We start from the raw sequence: 24553 nt of genomic DNA on the forward strand, positions 1-24553 counted from the left end.
GGAAGGGATACATACTTGGTAGGTAAGAAGGTGGGTGGGGTGAATAATTTAGGTAGAGGTGAGGGGAACAGTGGGACAGGGATTCAAGCAAAAAAGGAAAAGAAAAATAAAAGCTTCACTTAAAAATATGATCATATTTATGCACTTATATAAAATGAGTATCTGTAAAAATAACTTAAAAAATCATCTCAAATATAAAAAAGGAGAATATTATTTTATTCAGTTCCCTAAAACCTTTCAATGATTTGCTATTGTGCTTTAAATAAAATCCAAACTCTTTACTGTGACCCATGTAATCTATTCCTTGTCTACCTCTCCAACCTAATATCTTATGATTCTTCCTTCCCTGTATGTCTCTTTCTGGACTCAAGGCTTTTGCAATTGCAATTTCCTTTGTCTGAAATACCACAGGTCTTTGCATGACTGGCTTCCTCTCATCTGGGAAGCCACAGATGCCTACCCAATAGCCATCTTCCCCTTCCTCCTCACTAATAATAGAACACTGATTTTATTGGGAGAGCAATATATCCATTTAAAATACCTTTCTTGTGGCTAGGAGTGATACAGTTCTTGCCAATAGGATATAAGTAGAAGTTACTGGGTATGGCCTCCTGGGAAGCTTTTTAAAAGAGCTAAACCAGCTGCATCTTCTGTCTCCCCCTACCCTTTCTACATTTTCTTGCCATGAAAGTGGTTGTGAGGTTACAGCCAGGGTTCTCAAAGTGTGGTTCCCAGATCAGCAGTCTCAGCATCACCATGAAACTTGTTATAAATGCAAATTACCAGGCCCTTCTCCAGATCCACCAAATCAGAACCTCTGAGGCTAGAGCCCAGCAATGTGTTTCAACAAACTCTTCAGGTGATTCTTATGCATGCTGAAATTTCAGAGCCATTGAACTAGAGGACAGAAGCCTTCTTAGAGATGGCCAAGAAGATGGATGAAGAAAGGATGAAGGTTAGTGCACCTGTGACCTCATATAGCCACCGCACCCGACATGGACTTCCTCCTCTGGACTTGGCAATTACGTAAAAAAATAATCGGTATTTAGTTAAGCTACTGTGATTAGATTTCTGTTACATATAGTTGAATGCAATTCTAATCGATAAATCATCTTTGAAATCTCAGCCAAACATTATCTCTGTAGAAAGGACTTCCCTGACTACCCTGTTTATAACCTCCATTCCCACCAAAGTCCTTCTCCACCATCCCATCCTGTTTGTTTCCCTTATAGAACTCCTAACACCCTGAAATTATCTCCCTTATTTACTGTTTATTTGCTTATGGTCTGTTTCCAATTTAAGAATGCAAGCTTCACAGGGGTAGGAGCTTTGCTTTTTCATTGCTGTACTCCATCACATTCTGAAATGTACATTACGAATGCTCTGTAATTATTTGTGGAATGATTAAAAGAACTTTAAATATATGTTACATTTAAAATAATGTATTTTAAAAACAGTCAAATGAAAAACAGTTCACTGCAGACAATTACAACTTTCAGGAAAAACTTTTAGTTGAGAAACCATACAGTACACACATTTAAATTTTCTGCATATAACACAGAAAAGTCTTCTGTGCTTGTCTATGAACATATACTGCCATACTCTTAAGTGGTCTATTAATTCTAAAACCATAACCAACTAACATAAATAGCTATGTAAACACTCAAAGTGCCACAGAAATGAACTGTATGGATGCAGCATTTCTTTGACAACCTCGTCTTTCCAATAGATACCATTTTGTGATACCCCAATGAATGTGGGAGGCTTATTAATAACAAAACTTCATACATCATTTAAACACAAGCATTCAAATAAAAACAAAAATTTTGATCAGTTTTTTTATGCATGCCAGAAAACACACACAATTAGGTTTTAACCTTGGAGAAAAAAACATTCTCCTCACCCACATCCCTCCTTTTATACTTTTCTAGTAATCTCAAGTTTGGTCTAAGAGCAACATCGCTGCAAATAAATAAGACCTTCTCTGGCACCAGCCTATGCAAGCATATTAGGGAGAAGATATGGATTAAGGGGTCCTTGAGGATGAATTTGAGGACCCTGCTCTCTGCTTGTGGATGCGCCCCATAAATCCCCAGTGCTCTTGCGATGCGAGAGGTGAATTTTCTCTTACCTTTACATCATATAAAAACTACTCTCATCAACTTTTGGAAAATTGTATCCTTTGACATTTTTTTAAAAAGTTGTTATATAACATTTAAATAAACTATAAATACTTTTCTCAATGAAGAACAATAAAAAAAATTGAAGTACAGTGCTTCCTACTTAGATCTCTGTCCACTTTTTCTTGAGGGATTCCTAGGATCTAGATGGGCCTCCATGGGGCCGGCACTGGGAAAGGAAAGCAGCAAGAAAGTGCCAGAAGCAGAATGGGGAGCTGTTCACTCAGGAAAGAAGGAGCCCTGAGAGTTGGTAAGACCATTTTCTCCCTCTGTCACAGAATTAGGGAAGCATATTAGAGTTTCCTGGGAGTCCCCTACAAATCAAATCCTTGGAGCTGAAAGGACTTCACGTCAGTAGCATCCCAAGTAAAAACTTTTGAGAAGCTCCGAGAAGCTGACCTCAGCTCTGAACCCAACATCGCAGGTTTTCCTATTGTTCTTAACCAGTGAAATTGTCTTTTCTCTTATGAAAGGCAATGACCTTAGGGTTTCTATTTGAATAACTTCTTTCTGGAATTGCATCAGAACCAGCATCAAACACTCGTACCAGCCTCACTTTAGTAATTACAGCATTCTATAAGGCAGGGTTCTCATTCTTAATAGGTCATCAGAATTACCTGGAGAGCTTATTTAAAATACTATAGGTTCTGGAGTTCCACCCCCAGAAGTTCTGATTCAGTGATCTTGGGTTGTGGGAATCTGCATTTTCAACAGCCTCTCCAGGTGATTTTGATGGAGGTGGCATGGGGCCCACAATTTGAGTAATACTGGCTTTAGAAGGAGAGGCCAGAATTGCTTCTTTCCCAAAATAAGACCGAGTGTAGACAGTGACCCAAGTCAGACTTCCCGAAGGGTCCTCCTTGAAAAGGTCTTTGGTAAGGAGGTCATCTACATTCAATCTCAAAGACTCAAGGAGTGAGTGAACCAGAAACTCAGCTCACACTTAGATGGACTTGAGGATAAGCAGCAAAATCCCAAAGTACCAGAAAAGTTCTGGTTGCTTCTTGTCTGGGGGCCCACAGTACAACTTTTCCTTTCCCCTTCTTCCTTTCACAGTCGTCGAACTAAGGAAGCCAAATAGACCCACACAGATAATATGTTGTTTGGGTAGGCATGAATGTATACAGCTAGAGCGAATTCTGTCTGGGGAAATTCAGAAGAATAAATTCCAGTTTGATACACAGCATCAATAACTGACTGTACATCAGTGTATGGCATCTGAATAGGAAATCCTGCAACCTGGACCAAAAGACAGAATAACATGTAAACCCACATTACAATCATATAAGTAATTGGGAATTAGTGTATGCAAAAAGATTACAGAGCCTCAAAGAAATGGTAGTCATAGAATAATAATGGTTATTTTGTGGGTGTTTACTATGTTCTAGGTACAGTGCTAAATGCTTTGTATACATATTTAATCCTAAAACAACCCTATGAGGTAGCTTCTACTGTGTTTCCCCAAAAATAAGACCAGGTCTTATATTAATTTTTGCTCCAAAAGACGCATTAGGGCTTTTATGTTCAGGGGATGTCATCCTGAAAAATCATGCTAGGGCTTATTTTCTGGTTAGGTCTTATTTTCAGGGAAACGTGGTATTATAATCTCTACTTTACGCAGAGAGGAGCAGAACCAGGTTGTTTGATTCAAGAGCCTCTACACTTAACATTTCTAGAATAGCACCTTTCTAGAATAGCAAACTGCCAACAAAGAAATTACTTCATCTTACAAATGAGGGATTTAAATGAGTATTTTGAAGAATTTACTTAATATTGATTCAGTTTATATTTATTAAGTCATAACTGAGACAGGATTGAAGGATTTTGGAACATGGTCCTATGTAAAATTATCTATAAATACACAGATGACAAATCATAAACTTCTTTCAGGCCTCAGATTGTTTACTTCAGGCGGCTTTTCCTAATCCTTAAATCTGTTCGTGTGCTCTTCTCATGTGGTTGCATAGTACACTGTCCTTCCGTTAGCTTACTTAATAAAACGTGTTGCAATTACATGTGTTCTGGTCTGTCTCTCTAACAGCCCATAGTCTCTGTGAATGCACAATACTGTATCTGTCCTGTTTACTGTCGTAACCTTAGTGGCCAGCACAATGCACCCAGAACACAAATAATAGGTAACATTTACTAAATACTTGCTAAGTGCTGGGGGCTAGGATGTAAAGACTAGCTCACTTAATCCTCACCACAACCACCCAACAGATGACTGTTTTATACCTGTTTATCTTGCCCAATGGTGTGGAAAGTATAGAGAAGTTAGGTAACTTGCTCAAAGCTAGTGAGAGGCTGAGCCAGGATTTGAACCCAAAGCTGCAGGATTTAGTGCAAGTTTATGACTGTGTCTTATTAAATAGACAATTTTACAAAGGACTCCAAGTTTTAAACTTTGGCTTATATTTAACTATGTTTTGCTTACCTGTTTACCCCTAATTCTATTAAAAAGAAAGCAAAACAAAACAACTTCCTCCCAATTCATGAATGAATAGTGCCAGCAGATCCCTCCCTGGCTGTATAAGTACTCAACTCCAAGCAGATTCCTTCCTTTCTTCTCTCAGAAGGTTTCCCTAGGAGACATCTTCTAGTCTATGAGATGGTAGGGGGAAGGACTCTCACCCTTGGGAGGCTGGGGTTTTTCAAAAACCCACTGGACCCATTCACAGGGAGAAGGTGGTAAAAGGATTCCCAGAAGTAGGGGTAGCACAGGGGAAGAAAAGGAGGACCCTAACAATATACCAAATACCCACCAAGTTTGGTTATGGACTTGATGAGTCTGATATGCCTTTTTATCATCCAGGATGATGTCAAATGTATTGGTGAATATATAAGAGGTCAGGATTGAAGCTGAGGATGGATGTATAAATTTGAGAGTAATTTGCATATAGAAGATATTAAAGCTTGCCTAGCGTCCTCTTGCCCAGAACCAAGGACAGGAAATCCATTCTATTACAACCACCTAGAGACCATTTTTTTAGTTTCTCAGTTATAGGTGGTTTCCTTTTGGACATCTCCTTCCAAAGTTTGTGGTATACACATAGTGAAACATACAACCGATTGCAAGAAAATGTCATGCAATGTGGTTATGGTAATAGCTGTTTACTACATTTTAAATTTCTCGGTCTATAAATAAATGCATTTTAATGCCACAGCACTTATCATCTAGGATCAAGATAAAAGGCATTTCAGGGGTATTTAAAATTAATATTATCTGGCAATTAACAACATTGATAAAAAAATGTCATTAATGCATCAAATCATATACAAACCCTATAAAATTGTAGTAGTCTTTCAAATTCATTCTCTGCTTCAGATGAAACAAAGCTTCCAGTGCCAAGTTCTAGCTTAGGAAGAATTTGTCGCAAAATAAAAGTACACTGTCGATTCCAACGTGTTGGCTGTTTAGATCGCCATTCCATAATTTTACATTTCAGAGTCCTTTCAATCCTACAGTAAGATTATTTTTATGACAAATTACAACTCATTGAATAAATGTGAAGAGTTTCATCACTTTTACTCAAGCATGAGAATGATACTCTTTTAATTTGGAAGGAAACCAGACCGCTGTGACTAGGGATATTGGACATCATTCACATTAATCAAGTTTGGGGAAAGTAGGCTCTTGATTGGCTTGGGAAAGCAAGAAGCCTCCCGGGATAGCCAACAATTAGATCTCAAAGGCACATCTCTTTTCCAGTTACTTGTGTAAAGGCGACTTCCTGCGGGGTGTGATTTGACACCTATTGTGTGATTACTGGGTTGACATTTCTATTCTCCAAGACCCTCCTTTGACATAAGACATTGAGTTTCCAACAGACTGTTTTTACAAAAATTCAGCTATCTGGTCTGGGATAATGTTAGCAGGGATGGGTTATTCAGTTAATTCTGCAAGCAGAGTTGGGAGGAAATGAGGCACTGGTCTGACAAGTATGTTGATCAGTTTCCCCTACGAGATTGTTCACTCCATAAGGGCAGGGGTTTTTGCCTGTATACCCAGCCCCTAAAATACTGCCTGGTGATGAACTATTCCGAGGAGGGAAAGAAGTGGAACATAGTGTGGGTTTGTTGAGGGGCCCCTCCTGGGAAGCTTGTCCTCTGTGCATAATCATTGTGTGTTATAAAAGAAGCTGCTTGGAGTCCCTCTTGGCTAAGTCTATCATGTAACTAAGTAGTTGGGAGTCTGCAGAGTCTCAGTAGTGACTATGCAACAGAATTACCTTTAGGACTTCATCAAAATGTTTCACCTCCAGATATGGATTCAATAGGTCTGGCACCCATACATTTAAATAGTTCAGGAAGCAATTCTGATGAAAACCAGAAGTTGGAAACCATTTCCCAACTTCACGTCATCCTTTTTTGTTAAGAATTGCGGAAGAGGGAGGAGAATAAAAGGGGGTGGGGGTTATGTGCTAGTGAAAGAAGGAAGTGGTAAAATGATTTTTGTCATGCTCTGTTTTGATTAGTTGGATAGTGGTTTACACGCCAGTCTGCTGTCAGCATGAGTCACCGGAGGCAGGCAGATCTAGAAGCTTCTGACATATCTGGAGTAGAAGTGATAGGAGGGACAGTGTGTGTCTATCACCCGACGTAGATATTTTTATCAAGTTATGGGCCATTTACCTTCATATCCTTTCAAGAAGTTTTAGCTACTACATTATTATTTTAACTACAGGCTAAACAGGTATCTGTATTGAGAACTTCCTAACAGTAGTAGCCTACAATGTTTTCCAGAGGCAACCATTTCTCCCTTGGCCTGTTACAGCAGAGAAGTTGCTTTTCCATGCATATATTGAGAAAGATGACTCACTGGATGTAACGAGTTATAATCTCCATTTCATGCTGCTGTTGCTGAATCTAATAGGTATTTTGAGAGCCTGGGTTAGAGGACTGAATGAAAGATTAAGGAGAAAATACGGCAATCGTATAATTTTATAGATCATACCTGTTCTTTAGATCTTCTACCATGCTTTTATTAGTATCAGAATAAAATATTTCTTCAGGCTGAAATACAGACAACTGAAAATTAGAAAAGATTCTAGGGAGGCCATATTTACATCACGGTCACCCCTGGAGTGGGTGACCCAAACCTGGGGAACCCAAACCTGTCTCACGTGGCAAAAGCACTGAATCACAGAGGCACAAAGGTAAAACACAGATCACAGTGTTTCCTTTGAATTTAATACTACTTCACCAGAGCATGGGAAGGGGAATGGATTTACAAAAGTTATTTTTCTTGAGTAGGACAGATCTGCGGCTCCCAATTCATTTATTTAAGCAAGCACTTGACATGCTATTGATTCTACCTACCAGATAATCTTTAGCTGCTGCACAGTTCTCTTCCACTTACTAACTGTGACCTTGATGAAGTTACTTAACCTTTCTGAGTCACAGTTACCACATCTTTAAAAGAGGGACGATAATAGTACTTACTTCTCTGGGGTTTTGTGAAGATTTTAAAATAATACACGTAAAGCCTGGCACATATTGCTCCATAAACATCAGATATTGTTATTATTATTACTCTTTTAACATGATTTATCATCTTTCTTCTGTTATTGAGTATTCATTTCTTTCAGCCAGGTCTTTGTATTTGTACACACACACACACAAACACAGAGACACACATATACACACAGAGTCCACTGCAATCTCCGTATCCCTAAGCCTTTGCTCCAGGCACCCCACCAACAGCAGAGAACAACGTTCTACCTTGTTCCTCCCCACAAGGAAGATTTGCTGGGAGGAGGGGAGGACTCCTAAAGCCCAGTCGTTCTCCAAATCCAGCACTCCCTTCCTGCAGGGGTCACACAGACATGAGTGAGGGGCTAGATTTAGAGTTTTTACTTTAATTATTTCTGAGCTGAGAAACAGAGGCAGCTGGAGAGACAGGAACAGACGTTTCCTCCTCATGAGTGGAATGAGGGTTGTGATTTAAAAAAGGGGGCAACATTTCTTAGGCTGCTATGTCCTAGAAAATTTCAGGAGGATTTCAAGAGGCTCAGTCTGTCAGGTGAGGGTCTAAATCAGTGGTTCCCAAAGTACGGCCCCCAGATCAGCCATATCGGACCTGGAAATGTACTGGAGACACAGATTCTCAGCCCCTACCTCAGACCCACTGAATCAGAAAGTCTGGGGGTTAGGCCCAGTAATCTGTGTTTCAACAAGCTGTCTAGGTGGTTCTCATGCCTGCCATGGTTGGAGAACCACTGGATCAGGGAATAGGGTCAGGAACAGGGAGTTTCCCACAGTAGAACATGCAGATACTAGAGACAGGAAATACTGGAAAAAGGAAATATGAACTCCAGCATCATCTTGGAGGGGCCACCAACTACCCCAGACAGGACAGAGAGACTGAACTCCGATTGCTGTCACCAACCACTGTCTGCCCCTCCAAACCACGACCCTCCCCCTAACCCCTTCCCTCTTTTTCCCCACCCCCAATCCAGGTAACTCTTGAGGATTAGTTAGGCCACCTTCAGGCCTGAAATAGAGGCCTGGGTTACATTGACTTGATAAGTTTATGGGGTGTTAATCCACTTTCCTTTTCTGGCAAAGGCCCCTTTCTTTCAGGGAACTCATCTCCTTTAAAACTTCAAGAGGATTTCCCTGTTAACTCATCTCTGAATCCCCACATTCTCATTTTACACACTTAAATTTGTGTTCTCAATTGTTGTAACAAAAAACAGTGTTCACTATGGATAGTGGCTATTCTAGCATGTATACGGCACGGCGGCAGATCAAGGGCCATTAACCTACAGGAAAGAAACTAGTAGAGATACAAGTCAAATGCAACTGTGAGTTTTATACTTTCTATTTCACCTGGCAAAAAGTTTTGATTCCACCCTCAGCCAGAGTGGCTTTTAGAAACACAGTTTTGATCATGGCAGCCGTGCCTTGGTGATGCTAGCTTCTGACGGCCCTGAAGACAAAGGCCCACATCCTTACCAGGACTCTGCTCACACTGGAGCTCACCTCTGCTCACTCCCTGGCAGCAGCCAAGCCGGCCTTCCAGCATCTTGACAGACACCTCCTTGCCACTGCACGTCTTCATGCCTGCTGCTCCCGCTCTCTACTGGGACCATTCTCCCTCCTGATCTTATGTTAGCCCAGCTCCTGCTCACCTTTCCTCCCTGTTCTGCTCATCCCTTTTTTCCAGGAAGCCACTGCAATTCCCCTTCCCCTCAGGTCCTCCGGTTCAGTGCTCCCCAAAAGCATATTCATTTCTTCTGTGATAGCATTTATCACTCTGTACTACAAGTGCTTGTTTCCTGCTGTTTCCTCCGCTAGAATGCAAGCCCCAAGAATACGGAGACATGTATTTTTCCTTGAGGGTGCCTATACCTAACAGCACTGGCTCATGGCCGGCACTCAATAAACATTACCAGAATGAATCATAGAGTGATTGATATAAACAAAACCCCTCATCTCTAAATATATCATTCTCTCCCTTGGAGGCAGCAATGTTTCACTCACAACTTTGGGATGGGAAAAGCACGATTGGCCTGTGAATGTAGTAAATGTGGTTTGCTTAAGAGAGATAAGCACATTTCCCCTTCTTTAAAATGACTTCACAAACAGGAAACATATAAATATGTAAAGCATATAAATAAGCATATAAATAAATGCTTGCAGCTGCATGGAGAATTTTAGAAGGAGGCACAGTGGTTATTTCTTAGAGAGTGGGAAAAAGATGTGGAAGAGGGGAGACACTCTTTACTTTATATGCTTTGTACTGTTTGATTTCCTCCCACCCCCACAACCACCATGCATTCTTTTTGATATTGTGAACTGCCTCAAATATACAGACAAGCATAGAGAGTACTGTAATGAACGTCCACCCAACACACCTACCACCTAGCTAATCTAATCTGCATTCTTTCTACGTTTTAGATTTTTTAAATAAGTAAAACAATACAGATAGACTTGAAGTACTCCATGTACTGCTTCTGATCTCATTCCTTTTTTTATTTCCCAAAAGGCAAACTTTAACCAAAATTTGGTATTCACCTTTCCTATGAATGCTTTTATACTGTCACTACATATCTATATATACCAGGGAGCCAAAAAAATGTATACACATTTTAAGAGATTTATCTATGCTCAAGCAGTAGTTTGCCATAATCAGAAGTGTCTGGATGCTGATGGTAACCTCTTTGAGCACCTCTTGTAACTGCAGAAGTCAAATGTGACTTTTGTTATTGGTATATATTGAGTATTACAATTAATACAGTTTTTTCCTTCCTTAAAATGTGTATACATTTTTTGGCAAACTCTGTATATATACATGTATATAAACATACAGTTTTCAAACTTCCTGCAAATGCTTTTGTACTGTATGTTTTTTTCACATCTTTATTTTCCTTAACATTACACTTTTTAATATTCATATTGCTATACATGGCACTAGGTCAGTGGTTCTCAACCTTGGCTGCGTCCCAGGAATCACCTGGGGTGCTTTATATATAATATCGATGTGTGGGTTCTACCCTCAGAGATTCTAATGTAATACTTGTAGATTGCAGTTGAGAACTATTGTAAATTGGTTTGTACTTTTTTTTTTTAACTGCTGTATAGCATATTTCGTAGTATGAATACTTCACAACCCATGTATTGATTTTCTGGTTGTTTATGTTTTTTTGTTTGTTTGGTTTTTTTGGTGTTTCAAGCAATTCTGTAATAAACATTGTTGTACTTGTCTCCCTACACAAGTTCCTATAGGGTACATACTTACAAGGTGAATCGGTGAAACAGAGGTTAAGCACATTCAACTTTACCAGATATCATCCTACTGCTTTCCAAAGTGTCTATAACAATTTATGCTTCCACCATTTCTCTGCCTCCTTGCCAACACTTGGTAAGATCACACTTAAAAGTATTTTTTCCAGTCTTATGCATGTGAAATAGTGTTTCATTGTTTTAAACTGTATTTCCCTGATGATGACGTTGAACATTCAAGTTTCTGCTTCTATGAATTGTCTCCTGCCTATTTTTCTATTGTTCTTTTTCTCTTTCTTTCATCCCCTCACCCTCAGGCTCATAGCTCCAAATTTTTGAACTTTGCAGTTGCCTACAGCCTGCCATACCATGGCCCTCAATCCAGAAACAGTTGTTGAATGGAATTTGGGATACTGAGTACTTCTGAGTATGTCACAGATCCCCTGGCTGAGCCCTCTGGTGCTAAGTTGGTTCTGATCTCAGGTCTGTGCTTTGGTCTCCTGCCTCCTGAGCCCCAGGTAGTGAGTCTGCGATTTTTATTCCCCATCTTCCTTCAAGCGTGGCGGAGGAGGGGAGCGCCATCACAGTCCCTGGCTTCAGAGTGTGAGAATGGCTCCACTCCCCTGGATTTCATGAAGCATTTTCACATCTTGCTGCCTTCTCTCTTTTGGCCACACTCACTGCTAGCTTTCTGTCCTGTTTCTGTTCCATGAGATAACTATCATGGTTTGGAGCCAGATAAGCATTTTGTTTTTCAATTTCTATACTTTATTATTACCATGGATGTGGAGCAGAAGGGCTAGGTCAAAGTAAGAGCTTACTACACCATCCTGGTATTATATTATATGAGGAACATTTAAACATCTTTTACTTTAAAATCTCAGGGCCTTCACCTTTGCTATTCATACTCTTACCTAAGCTTCTTTCCTCTCCTTGCTGGTCCTCCTCCCCGTTCAGGCATCACAGTCTCCAGTTAGTCCCCTCAGAGCATCCATCATACTTTATAATTATTATTTACTTACTTGTGTTTCATTTGTCTCCCGCATGAGACTGTAAGTGCCGTGAAAGCGGTACCCAGGTATATCTTGTCCACCATGATCCACCCAGCCCCTAATATTGTAGGTGCTCAATAAATATTTGTGAAAGGAATGAAAGGAAGAGAAAAAGGGAGAGATTTGGGTGGGGAGAAGCTTCTATAAGGCAAGGTCTTTAAGGAGTGATGTATGGTGGAATTTCCCTTTTTTGCTGCCCCTTTAAGAGACTAAAGACAAATTACCCTTCAGTGCTATTTAGAGTAAAATTTGTATTTAAAGAAAAGAGAGAGAGAGAGAGAGACTTCATGCTGACTACACAAGTATATTCACTTTGAAAAAGTTCAATGAGCTGTAGACTCCAAGTGACCTGCACATGATTCTTGGATAGCTACCTGATTCCCACATGATCCAAGCATGATGTCACATGATTCCCGTGACCGCCACGTGACTTCTGGTTCACCTTTCATTTGAAATTTTTTCTCTTCATTTTAATTATTTATTTCTAGCTGCTAAAATTCTCTTCTGAGCATCTCAGGAGAAGAACTATTTCTGTCAAAGATTTAGCCAGTGCTACTGTTCATTAGGTTTACAGTTACCCTCTAAGATCAGCATTACTGAGTTTACATTATGTTTCACAGCAGCAAAAATATTTCCAAGTGCTATTATACTGAAGCAGAATTTCCAAACTGCATATGCAGAATTAGTATTCTGGGCACTTTTCTGTATATATATTGTACTTAAATAAAACTTACATTACATTTAAGATGAGACCTTTTCCTCAATTCCTCTTTTCTGCAAGAGATCAGAGTAGCCCAAACTTGGGCAACACGGCAGAGAAAACTAGATTTCATTGATATTGCCAAATAATTCAATAAGCAATCAGCTATATAAACATAACAAGAGCTGTCACAACTGGTAAAGATTAGAATCAATGGTAACTTTCATATTTACATACCTGCAAAAATATGACTTACCTGTATGCTTTGTGTTTGTGTCCCTCGAAAATTTTTTGGAAGCAACTGTTTCCAGAAACTTTCCTTTGAATAGTCAAAATGTACAGCCATTGGTGTATTATTTTGTTGAATATTAAACCAGACCTATAAAAACATTACCATAAAATCAGTCTAGGTCCATAGGAGCCCAAAGCCCGTAGCTGGTTAGGATGAAGCAAAATGTTACAGTCCTACTACCCAACGAAGTGGCAGGAGCCAAGGGAGCTTCTGAAGCAGGAGGTAAAGAGATTCCAGGCATAGGTGAACATTAGACTGCTCACTGATTCTCATCCTTAGAGACTACAGAATCACCTTTGGGAAGGTCTTTACAGATAAAAGATTTCCCTGGTCCCACATCCCAGGGATTCTAATTGAACGTTTATATTTTCTTCAAAGTTCCCTATATGATTCTAACGTACGGAGTTAGGGTGGAGGATCACTGCTTTGACTCAAGGAGATAGTTCAAGATAAGATTCCGTCCCCCCCACTCTATATACTTACATTTCCATCATCAAACAAACAATCTACACTTTGTAAAGGACAAAATGGGTCAAACTGCTTATGACATTGCCCAGTTAATGGATTCCAAAGCAAATATTCATCAGTTTCTTGGGTTAATACGTAGGCCACATGCCCCTATATGAGGAGAAGGAGATAAAGTCACTTTGGGTGGGGGGTAGATTGACTTAACACATTTTTGTATGTGAAAAATTACAATATAAGTATGTGATATCTTGGATTTCTAAAAGACTTCTTTAGGACTTTTAAAATTTTTTAGAAAGGTAAAAAGCCAGCACTCATTCTAGAAATCCTTAGGCCCAGGCTAGCATGAGGATTCAAATGAGAGAATGTTTGAGCCAGTGCTGCAGGGACCATACATGACAGTAAAATACATGGCAGTAAAATACATTATTCTAACAAAATCAGTACATTATGACAATTTTCCAACAGCTATGCCTAAAGTGCTTTGAGGTAGGAGCACTTTCATCTATTAATAATTCACGCAGTGGTGCTATATGGACTAGCCCTGCTCTGACTAGAATATACTCAGGAGACAGAGTGAACACCACACAGAGTTAGGGAATTGAAACTTGCCGAAGGCTCTGAAAAAGCCAAGTGAAGTTAAAAAGCCATTAAAATAATTTTGAGAACAAGATCTGGAATTAGAAGCTAGAGAGAAAGTATACAAGAAACTATCTGAGGAATAAAAGTAGTCATTATGTTGTTATTTTTCTCTGCACATACCTTTTGAAGTACAAACCTTTCTTAGAAAAGATTAGAAATTTCAGGTAACAATAATAATAATAACTATTTAACATTTATTAAATATTTATGTACCAGGTATACCAGGTACTACACTCAGCATTCACACTAATTTTCTCACTTTGATTTACTCCAAATTGTCAGGTAGGGATGATTATTATGCCCATTTTTCAGGTGAAGAATCAGAGGTTAAGGGGCTTATCTAGGGTAATAGTAAATGGCATTATTCCTGTTTTGGGAGGAGGTAACTGAAGCTCAGAAAGGAAAAAACAATGAAATCATACAGTTGATAAAAGGTATTGCTGGGTTTTAAAACCCTCTCTTTTAAAACCCATACTCTGAACACTGTTCTCTGTAGCCTAGTCTTCCTAACTCCAAAGCTCTTGCTCTTCATCACTGTGCTCATCTTCTTTACAGTAAAGAGGAGGCATCACCTCAACAGAGCTGAAGTCAAACAACTGAGGGCAGCCACCCCTGGCTTTGACTCACAGGTACAAAGGCAAACGTTTGTTGAAATACTGTTGGCTGTTTACTGCCATCTAGTGGCACGTAAAACTACAGCAGGGGATCATATGGGGAAATTAACCATAGGCTTTATAAAAAAATATAGTTAACATACAATAATATATTAGTTACCGGTGGACACTACAGTTATTCAACATTCACATACCTAAAGCTGTGATCACCACGATAAGTCCAGCAACCGTCTGACACTGTACCACGCTATCACAATATTATTTACATTCCCTATACTGTACATTACATCCCCATGACTTACTTGTTTTATACCTGAAAATTTGAACCTCTTATTTCTTTCACCTTTTTTCCTCCCTTTAAAAGACTTTCAATTATTGTTGACGTTCAATGTTTTATATTAATTTCAGGTGTACAGCATAGTGGTTAGATATTTATATAATTTAAGAAGTGATCCCCCTGACTAGTACCTACCTGGCACTATACATAGGTATTATCAAATTATTCACTATATTACCTAAGCTTTTCTTTATACCCCCATGAAATGTTGTAACTGCTAATTTGTACTTCTGAATACCTTCACCTTTTTCACCCTGCCCTCTACCCCCTCCCGTCTATCACCCTGATAAATCTAGTACCCATCTAACACCATACAGAGTTATTACAATATTATTGACTATATTTCTTATGCTATGCCCTACATCCCCATGACTACTTTGTAACAACAAATTTGTACTTCTCAATTCCTTACCCTTTTTCACTCCCCCCCACCAATTCTCCTCCCATGTGGTAACCATCAAAATGTTCTCTGTATCTATTAGTTTGTCTCTGTCTTGTTTATTTTCTTCTTTAGATTTCACATATAAGTGAAATCACATTGCATCTGTCTTTCTCTGTCTGATGTATTCCACTCAGCAAAATACCCTCCAGGACCATCCATGCTGCAGCAGATGGCAAGAACCCATTCCTTTCCAAGGCTGAATAATATTCCATTGTATATATGTACCACCTCCTCTTTATCCATTCATTCATTGATGGGCACCCAGGCTACCTCCACATCTTGGCCATTGTAAACAATGTGCAATAAACAAATGGATGCACACGTCCCCTTGAAGTAGCGGTTTGGGTTTCTTTGGATCAATACCCAGAAGTGAGATTACTGGGTCATTCTTTGTCTCTTGTTATAGCCTTTGTTTTAAAGTCTATTTTGTCTAGTATAAATATTGCTATCCTAGCTTTTGTTTGTTTCCATTTTCATGACATATCTTTTTCCATCCCTTTACTTTCAGTCTCTGTGTGTGTCTTTTGATCTGAAGTGAGTCTCTTGTAGGCAGCATATGTAAAGGTTTTGTTTACTTACCCATTAAGCCACCCTACCTTTTGATTGGAGCATTTAATCCCTTTACATAGAAAGTAATTTTTGAAAAAAATGTAGTTATTGCCATTTTACTATATATATGTATTGTGGTTTTTTTTTTTGTTTTTGTTTTTTTTTACTTAAAGAAGTCTAACATTCCTTGTAATACTTGCTTGGTGTTGATGAACTCCTTTAGATTTTTATTGTCTGGGAAGCTCTTTATCACTCCTTCAGTTCTAAATGATAGCTTTGCTGGGTAATCTTGGTTGTAGCTCTTTGCTTTTCATCACTTTGAGTATTTTGGGCCAATCCCTTTTGGTGTGCAAAGTTTCTGTTGAGAAACCAGCTGACAGTCTTATGGGAGCTTATTATTTCTTTAAATAAGTTTTCAATTCCTTGCTGTCTCTCTTCTCCTTCTGGTACCCCTAGGATGCAAATGTTGGTACACTTGATGTTGTCCCAGAGGCTTCTCATTTTTTTTGGACTCTTTTTTTCTTTTTGCTATTCTGATTGGGTGTTTTTTCCTACCTTATATTTTAAATTGCTGTTGATTCCCTCTAATGTATTCATTTCAGTTATTGTGTTCTTTACTTCTGACTGGTTCTTTTTTATGTTTTCTATCTCCATTTTTATGTTTCCTATCTCTTTGTTGAAGTTTTCCCTGAGATCACCGCACATCCTTATAACCAGTGTTTTGAACTCTGGTAGATTGTTTGTCTCCATTTTGTTTATTTCTTTGTCTCCGTTTTTAGTTCTTTTTCTGGAGCTTTGTACTGTTCTTTCATTTGGGGCATGTTTGCCTCCCCATTTTGGCTGCCTCCCTGTGTTTGTTTCTCTGTATTAGGTAGGGCTTCTATGTCTCCCGGTCTCAGTGGACTGTTCTTATATAGTAGGTGTCGCATGGGGTCCCGTGGCACAGTCTCCTTGGTCACTTGAGCTGGGAGCTCCAGGTATGACGGGCCAGCTGTCACAGAATCGAACGCGGTCCCTGAACGGGGGGTGAGGATGAATGAGAAACACAAATGTGTGCGGGAGGACTGGTGCTCCAAAGCGTCACCAGCCCCGAGTTTATTGTGCTCATGCCTTATATACCAGTAATCTCAAGGTTGCGCACAAAGCAAATTCCATGAAAATTACTTTTTGCAACAAATTAGACACACTTTGTGCAACAAATTAGACATACCTATCAGCACATCCTGTTCTGCCGACACACATAAGAACATCTTGAACTCCCCTGTCCTTGACCCATTGTTCCTCCAGAGAGGGAGCATGATATGCTTGCAAGCTTCCTTGCAATCGGCCTCCCACATCCAGGTGTGTCCCTTATGTGGGTTGTGTGTGCCCACCTGTTGTAGTTGAGCCTTGGTTGATATTTGCACATCAATAGGAGGGATTGACTCTTTGGGTGGATTGATTGTGAGGCCTAGATGTGACTATAGTGGAGGAGCTGCTATGCAGGTCCTATGGAGCAGCATTCACTTTAGCAGAGTTCTGGCCCACTCTGCCCTTTGGGTTGTCATCCTTGGAGGTGGCTGGGTGATGCTCCAGCTCTATCTGAAGATGGCCACCAGGCGTGCCAGTCCCATGGCCTCTTGGGAAGGGCCCCACCACAGGCCAAGTTCAGTTGTAGCCTGTACCCTGCCCAGATCCAGTTGGGATGAGCCACAAAGCAATGTGCAGATAGCTGACACTGACACTGGGCTTGGAGTTGCCTCAAGAGGCCAAGCCAAAAACTGAGGCTGGCTGCCACTAATGCTCGGCTTAGAGCTGCTCAGCAAGTGGTATGGGACAGGCCAAAGCCAGATGCTCTTTTTTTGGGTTTTGTGATCCTTTGAGAGATTTTAGGAAAGTCTGTAGCAGAAGCCGAACCCAGCCGTTTGTATGGAAAAGAAACTGTAAGTAGCTTGGGTGTGCTTGAAAGTTGGGAGGGACATGGTCTCAGGGAATCACCAGGGCAGGGTGAACGAACAGTAATAGCCAGGTTGATGGAGACTCAGGCATGGCAGTGCCCACATCTGCACACCAGGATGGTAGAGGGCTCAATATGGAAACAATGGATTTGGCCAGCACTTCTGTCTGAAAGAAAGCTGCTTCTCTGGCCCTTGCCCTGAAGCCAGACAAATTCATTCATCCCCGTATGTCCCTGTTGCCTTTCAAGCTGCTGCCCTGGCAGTGAAGCTCAGAGTGAGTGAGTCCATCAGCGAACAAGTCCATGTGCCCCATAAGATAGCACTTTAAGAGGAGCTCCTGGGACTGCAGCCACCCTCATCTCACTTAGCCACAATCTTCACTGTTTTTCACAGCCAGAAGCTATGGGAACTTCTCTCCCCAGCACTGGAACCCTGGGCTGGGGAGACTTGTGTGAGGCTGGGACCCCTCATTCCTCCAGGGGAATCTCTACAGTTGAGATATCCCTCCTGATTTTTAAAGGTCACACATGGGTGTGGGCACAACCCCTTCTGCATCTCCACCTCTCCTACCAATCTCAAGGTGGCTTCTTCTGTATGATCTTAGTTGGAGGACTTCAACTAGGGTTCAGGTGATTCTCAATGATGGTTGTTCTGTAGTTTAGTTGTAATTTTGATGTGATCATGAGAGGAGGCAAGCACAACATTTACCTACTCCGCCATCTTGACTGGAAAACAACCATAGGCTTTTTTAGCTAACACAACTGTGAAACAGAAATAACAAGCTATGCCACGGGAATATAGAGAAATAAGTGATCATCACAAAAACTATAAAACAGTACATGAAATTTTGACACTGATCAAGATATTCAGGTTGAAATAGAAACAGTCCAAAAGAAGACGGCTTTCTGGAGGTATGAATACAGGCGTATATAACTAAGTTGTAAAAATTTCAGGTAGGTAAACACGAATTTCTGACCCACTTCTCGTACAATTAAAACCTGAACATTGGTGAATTCCGGAGAAGTATTTCTTAAGGATCTTAAAATATAGTATTAGAAACATATAAAGATGATGATAGAGATGGGGTTAACAACCACTACAACTACTACTAAACTAGTGCTACATCACCACCACCACTACCACCATTTATTGAGCATTTACTATGAACCAGGTGCTCTTCTCAGTGCCATATATTTACTATGTAATTTAATATTTCTAGTAACCCCATGAGGTAGCACTATTATTAGCACTATTTTACCAAGAAGAAAAACAAGGAAGTCGCTCTTTACCTGGTTTAAATTTTGATGAACCAACATTATCCTTTTAATAATTGCTTGCCCACAGAATTTGCTAATTAGCTTGTGAAAAGCTGGAAAGTTTGGCTTGAAGTCTTTTAAACTTGCAGGGATAGCTGATGAGTTTTGTTTCCAGTATTTAAATATTAACTGCAGCACTTACTTCTAACATTGAGGTTCCCAGGAGGACCAAAGCTTTCTTTCCGAAATACAGAAAGAAATTACAGAGAAGTATGGCATGCTCTTCTTTACTTCCAAGAGCCAAACTGATGCAGTGCTAAGGCAAAACAAAAGCAACAAGAATGTAAATAAATAAAATAGGCGAGGGGGAGAAAGTTGAGTAATGCAACGAATGCTAGGATGGTTGCAAAGCCAAAATCTCTGGCACTAGAGCATTAGAAAGAGAGAACGTTAACTTGGAACATAGGGGCTCATCTTTACGATGGGGCAGTTAATGGGATACTGTGTAATTAACCAAATAATTTATCACCCCAAATGGGACGTTTTTATTTAGGACAAATATTAAACTGCCATGGGCAAACAGGGACATATGGGTTGATATTTTAAGGAACCTCATCTGGTAGGAAATCACATAGCCTTTTTGGAGGAAGGGATCCTTTGTTCAACGGGGCTACACTCTGTCCTGTACTAATACAGTTCTCTCAACTCAAAGAAAAGAAGAGATCTTAATTGGAACCCAATCAGGAAGAAAGACTGAAACTTCTTTAACCCAAAGAACTGAACAGTTGGGCTGGGTGTAATCAAATATATGGTACCTACTAAAGCAGTTGTAGCAGGAGATAAAAAGCACAGCAGAGGTGGTCTATGACCTAGTTCTAGCCTTTAGGTGTGTTTTGTTTGGCCCCCAGAATGTTTTTAAAAATTGGGAGATCTCATATAAAACTGTGGATTTCTGGCTTCTTTTGAAAAATCAAAAGACTGAACAACACATATGGGGCCACATGTTCTTATGGCAATAATCTGTTATTGCTGAGTAGCAGCTGCACCATTTAGATGGGACATGTGCTTTCCATCTCATTATAGTCCCTGAAAAGGGGCTGTGGTAGCTGGGGAGATAGGGGAGAGGGAGCTCAGGAGGTCTTGGAAGTGACCATTTACCAATCAATATGGAAGCATTTCACCATTTTAACAACTGATATGGCCACATCAGTACATACTGGATGAACATGACAGTGAGGGATGGAGGGTAGGGAGGATGATTACATGGCTACTCTGAAAGAAAAGTGTGAACAAATGAGTGAAAGGCAGAATATGAGTAGTCTTTAATGTCAGACCAAGGAGGTTCCCCTGATTGGACTTCATAAGAGGAGAAAGGAATGGATGAGATTAGGTAACTAATATGCTGAGTTCCAGATGCCTTGTGTATATTATCCTTTCAAAACCCTTATATGACACAAATGAGGAATTAAGGTGCAAAGAAGCTAAATAATTTATCTTAGGTCACACAGGGCTATTAAGTGGTTGAAGTAAGATTTGAACCAAGGTTTATTTGACTCCAAAGACTGTATGTTAGGTAGGAGAAAATAACTCACGTCTTGTGACAATCTAATTAGTCATATACTCATGGGCATCCCATGGCCAAAGAGTTCATGTTAATGGGAAGACATTAGCCAAGAAAAATCCCATGCCTATAGTAACCTCTCGGTTATAGGTAGTGTTTGGAGTCAGGTGAGGGAGGAGGGAGGAGGAAGTACTTACCTGAATGTTTTTTTTTATGGTTATTTTCAGTTATTTTAGAGATTGTCTTTCAATGTTCTGCAGGTTCATAATACCTCTGAACACATTCTGATTGGTTCAGAGTCCCAGAAGAGTCTAGAGCTAATGACACCTCTTTGAGTTCTACCAGATTTGAATCACTCAATCACTGGAACCACATGCTTGTGTCTCCCTTGTTCTCACTTAGCAGAAGGTAGGGTAGCTGACCTATGAAGTTAGCCCTGTACCCGCTAAATTCCGTTCAGCTCAAATCTAGTCTCTAAAACATTCTAGGTAAGTGCCAGAACTATCAGTTCTAGGTGGAAAGTGTCCCCTCTTAGACTCCCATGATACTACTATTTTCCAGTTAAAAATATTTATGGAATGCTTGCTTAAAGATTTAAAGGGTACAAGTGATAAATATAAAAATAAGTAAGAATCAAATCTGCCTATTAACTCGAGGGGATTAAACTTGGGATGTATACATACAGAGTATGGGTGTCGGGTCCATATATAAGCAACTAAAGGTAACAAGGTGGAATGGAAGAAGTGCTCTAATTAGGGATGCCAGATTTGGGGGAAAAATAGGATGCCCAGTTAAATTTGAATTTTTAGGTAAACAAACAATATTTTACTATATATACATATTTAGTATACATATATATCGCAAACATTACATGGGGCCTGTATTTTATTTGGCAACCAACCTAAAGAGAACTTTAATCCAAGTGCTAAAAAAGAGCCTGCTGGGCCGGCCCGGTGGCTCGGGCGATTGGAGCTCCGTGCTCCTAGCTCTGAAGGCTGCTGGTTTGATTCCCTCATGGGCCAGTGGGCTCTCAACCACAAGGTTGCCAGTTTAATTCCTCAAGTCCCGCAAGGGGTAGTGGGCAGCGCCTCCTGCAACTAAGATTGAACATGGCACCTTGAGCTGAGCTGCCGCTGAGCTCCTGGATGGCTCAGTTGGTTGGAGCGCGTCCTCTTAACCACAAGGTTGCCGGTTCAACTCCCACAAGGGATGGTGGGCTACGCCTCCTGCAACTAGCAACGGCAACTGGACCTGGAGCTGAGCTGAGCTCTCCACAACTAAGACTGAAAGGACAACAACTTGAAGCTGAACGGCACCCTCCACAACTAAGATTGAAGGGACAACTTGACTTGGAAAAAAGTCCTGGAAGTGCACACTGTTCCCCAATAAAGTCCTGTTCTCTTTCTCCAATTAAAAAAAAAAAAAAAAGGAGCCTGCTATACAAGCTCTTCATTCAGATGTGGGGAGACTGGGAAAAGCTTCCGGGAGGTGGTGACATTTGCCCTAGACAAGCTCCATAGTGACAAGCCATATTTCTTTCCAGAGATTGTCATAATACTGTACTCCTGAAATTCCTGTTGAATCAAACATTCAAGAGCTACTAGTTATAATGTGGAGTAAGATTTTTGGTCTTGCAGAATTATTTCCATGGATTGTTAATAGAACTGAAAATGATGTATTAGATTATCAAATACTTTCAAATTTCATAAGGCAAAGTACTAGACATTTATAAAACAGGTTTCTTCAAAAGAAAAGCAAGCAAAAAATAGTATCAATTTTAATTAGAAAATGTAATTTGTTACCTCTGATGTCATCCATATATCAAAACCATCATTTTCATCCAGTGTATCAGGCATAACAGGAATCAAAGATACAAAGCGAGCAATGAGGTCCTAGAATAATATTAACTAATATTTACTGAGTGCATACTATTTGTCCCTCACCAAGCACAGTGCTTTATATGCCTTATCATCACATTTTGTGTATCCTACAAGCCTCTGAAGTATATACTCTTATGATTTTTGTTTTACAGAAGCATCAACAAGCTTGCAGGGTGAGGATAATTTGCCCAGAGGCACACAGTTAACAATATATGGGGGTCTCTAAGAATAAGCCCAAGTTAGCCTGACTCCGGAGCATGCCTGTTAGCCATTACATTTCTTTGTAATAAATTATTAAAATTTTAAACGTGATACATTACATATATACGATCAAATATAACTGTTAAAAGTTGAAAAGAGACATCGAAGAATAGCAAAAGTTTGATTTGCTTTTAGGTTCAAAATCTATCAGATTATTTTTATTAATACAAGCTTGTTATGAGCTGCTACAGCAGGAAGATATTGGGTTAGCCTGCTTTCTCAAACAATAGAAATTATACTGTGGATTGTTCCCCCTCTAGGGCTAGAGACAACGACTCAGACTCAAATAGGAAAGGAAAAAGAGATACAAATAAATAAACAATAACTTAACACAGAAAGTTCACTAACATTTTCATTAATTGACAATAGCCACCATTTATGCACTATTATTACCTGTACCCTGTCATGGTCCACAGTTCTTGATAAGCAAAGAAGCCAGGATTTTATATATTTTTTTAAAAAAGACAAATATTGTCTTTGAAATAAAGCTAAGAGCATTATTATCTCCTTGGACTTTGGGTGTCAAGAAGCAAAGGTAGGAAGAAACTCAAGATGGAAAAGCAGAGTGTAGCAAAAGACAATTTAAATTAGAAATCTGGATTTTAGCTTGAAGAGTCCACCTGAGGGAGCTTTATAATGGGCAATATAAATATTCAGAGGAGGGCCAATTGACTCAATTAAAACCTGAATGAACAAAAGGTATAAGTGATTTTTCATAGATGCCCTTTAGCTTACTTTTTTTTTTAAAGAGAAGACTTATGTTTCTGATTTCCTTTCTCAAAATGGAAGGAGCTATATCCTCTTTTGAGTCTATAATGAATAAATCTTCATTGTATATGGAATTAAATTTTGAGTATATGTCTCTTTTGTCAGCTGGTGAATAGATATGCATAAAGCCACATGGGGATGGGGTGGGGAGTGTTACGTCAGCAGTTTACACAGAAAAACACAACACAGTTTTCTTCATCCCCACAGACAAGGAGAAGCAATCCTTAGAAGGATACAACTCCTTTTGGAACATACATTTTTATTTTGCCTAGAAGTCAAAGGTATGTTTCTATGTCATTTTTCAAAGTTTGATGGAAAAGTTGTGAAGCCAGTATGGTCATGTGAGCTGGTGAGGCAACAAGGATTCTCTAGTCCAAGTGGGGAGAAACAAAGGAAGAAACATATTCTTCCATCTGCGGCTCAGGAGGACACATTGCAATATAGATGGTTTTTCTCTCAGGAAACTGTCTATGAAGGTGAAATAATTTTAGTAAGAAAGTTATACTTGAAGTTAATAAAAAGTAAACACGTTAAATATAATTTTGGAGTGATGAAAATGTTCTAAAATTTACTGTGGTGATGGTTGCACAATTCTGTGACTATGCTTAAAAATCACTGAATTACAATTACTTTAGATGGGTAATTATATCTTAATGAAGCTACTAAAACAAAGGTGACTTACAAGTGTTGTGTTAGTATCATGAAGAAATAGATCCAGGAGTTGTTGAGGTGGATTTAATGCTTTGATATATCTTGTTACTAAGATCTGTATCCCTTCATCATTAAAGACGGTAGTTGTGGTTCTTCGGTTGGGAAATACTGCCTTACAATCTTTTTTAAAAATCTGGGCTCTCTCCAAAACATCTATTTGATCTGAAAACTAAAATCAA

The 24553-nt window shown here is 39.6% G+C and overlaps 1 protein-coding gene across 1 annotated transcript in view; it reads right to left on the reverse strand.

Annotated features, from left to right (window-relative positions):
• Window positions 1–3230: 3230 nt before the first annotated feature.
• Window positions 3231–24553, reverse strand: part of CC2D2B (coiled-coil and C2 domain containing 2B) — an 81624-nt gene continuing 60301 nt past the window's right edge. Inside the window, exons 26-33 of the mRNA XM_033129970.1 lie at window positions 24346–24543; window positions 22557–22646; window positions 19396–19509; window positions 13435–13569; window positions 12916–13038; window positions 7135–7193; window positions 5462–5639; window positions 3231–3419 (exon numbers count right to left, since the gene is read on the reverse strand). Coding sequence (XP_032985861.1) covers window positions 3231–3419; window positions 5462–5639; window positions 7135–7193; window positions 12916–13038; window positions 13435–13569; window positions 19396–19509; window positions 22557–22646; window positions 24346–24543 — 1086 coding nt within the window. The remainder of the gene's footprint in view (window positions 3420–5461; window positions 5640–7134; window positions 7194–12915; window positions 13039–13434; window positions 13570–19395; window positions 19510–22556; window positions 22647–24345; window positions 24544–24553) is intronic.

This window comes from Rhinolophus ferrumequinum, chromosome 16 (assembly GCF_004115265.2).
Source record: "Rhinolophus ferrumequinum isolate MPI-CBG mRhiFer1 chromosome 16, mRhiFer1_v1.p, whole genome shotgun sequence".
In the NCBI taxonomy this organism is placed as follows: domain Eukaryota; kingdom Metazoa; phylum Chordata; class Mammalia; order Chiroptera; family Rhinolophidae; genus Rhinolophus; species Rhinolophus ferrumequinum.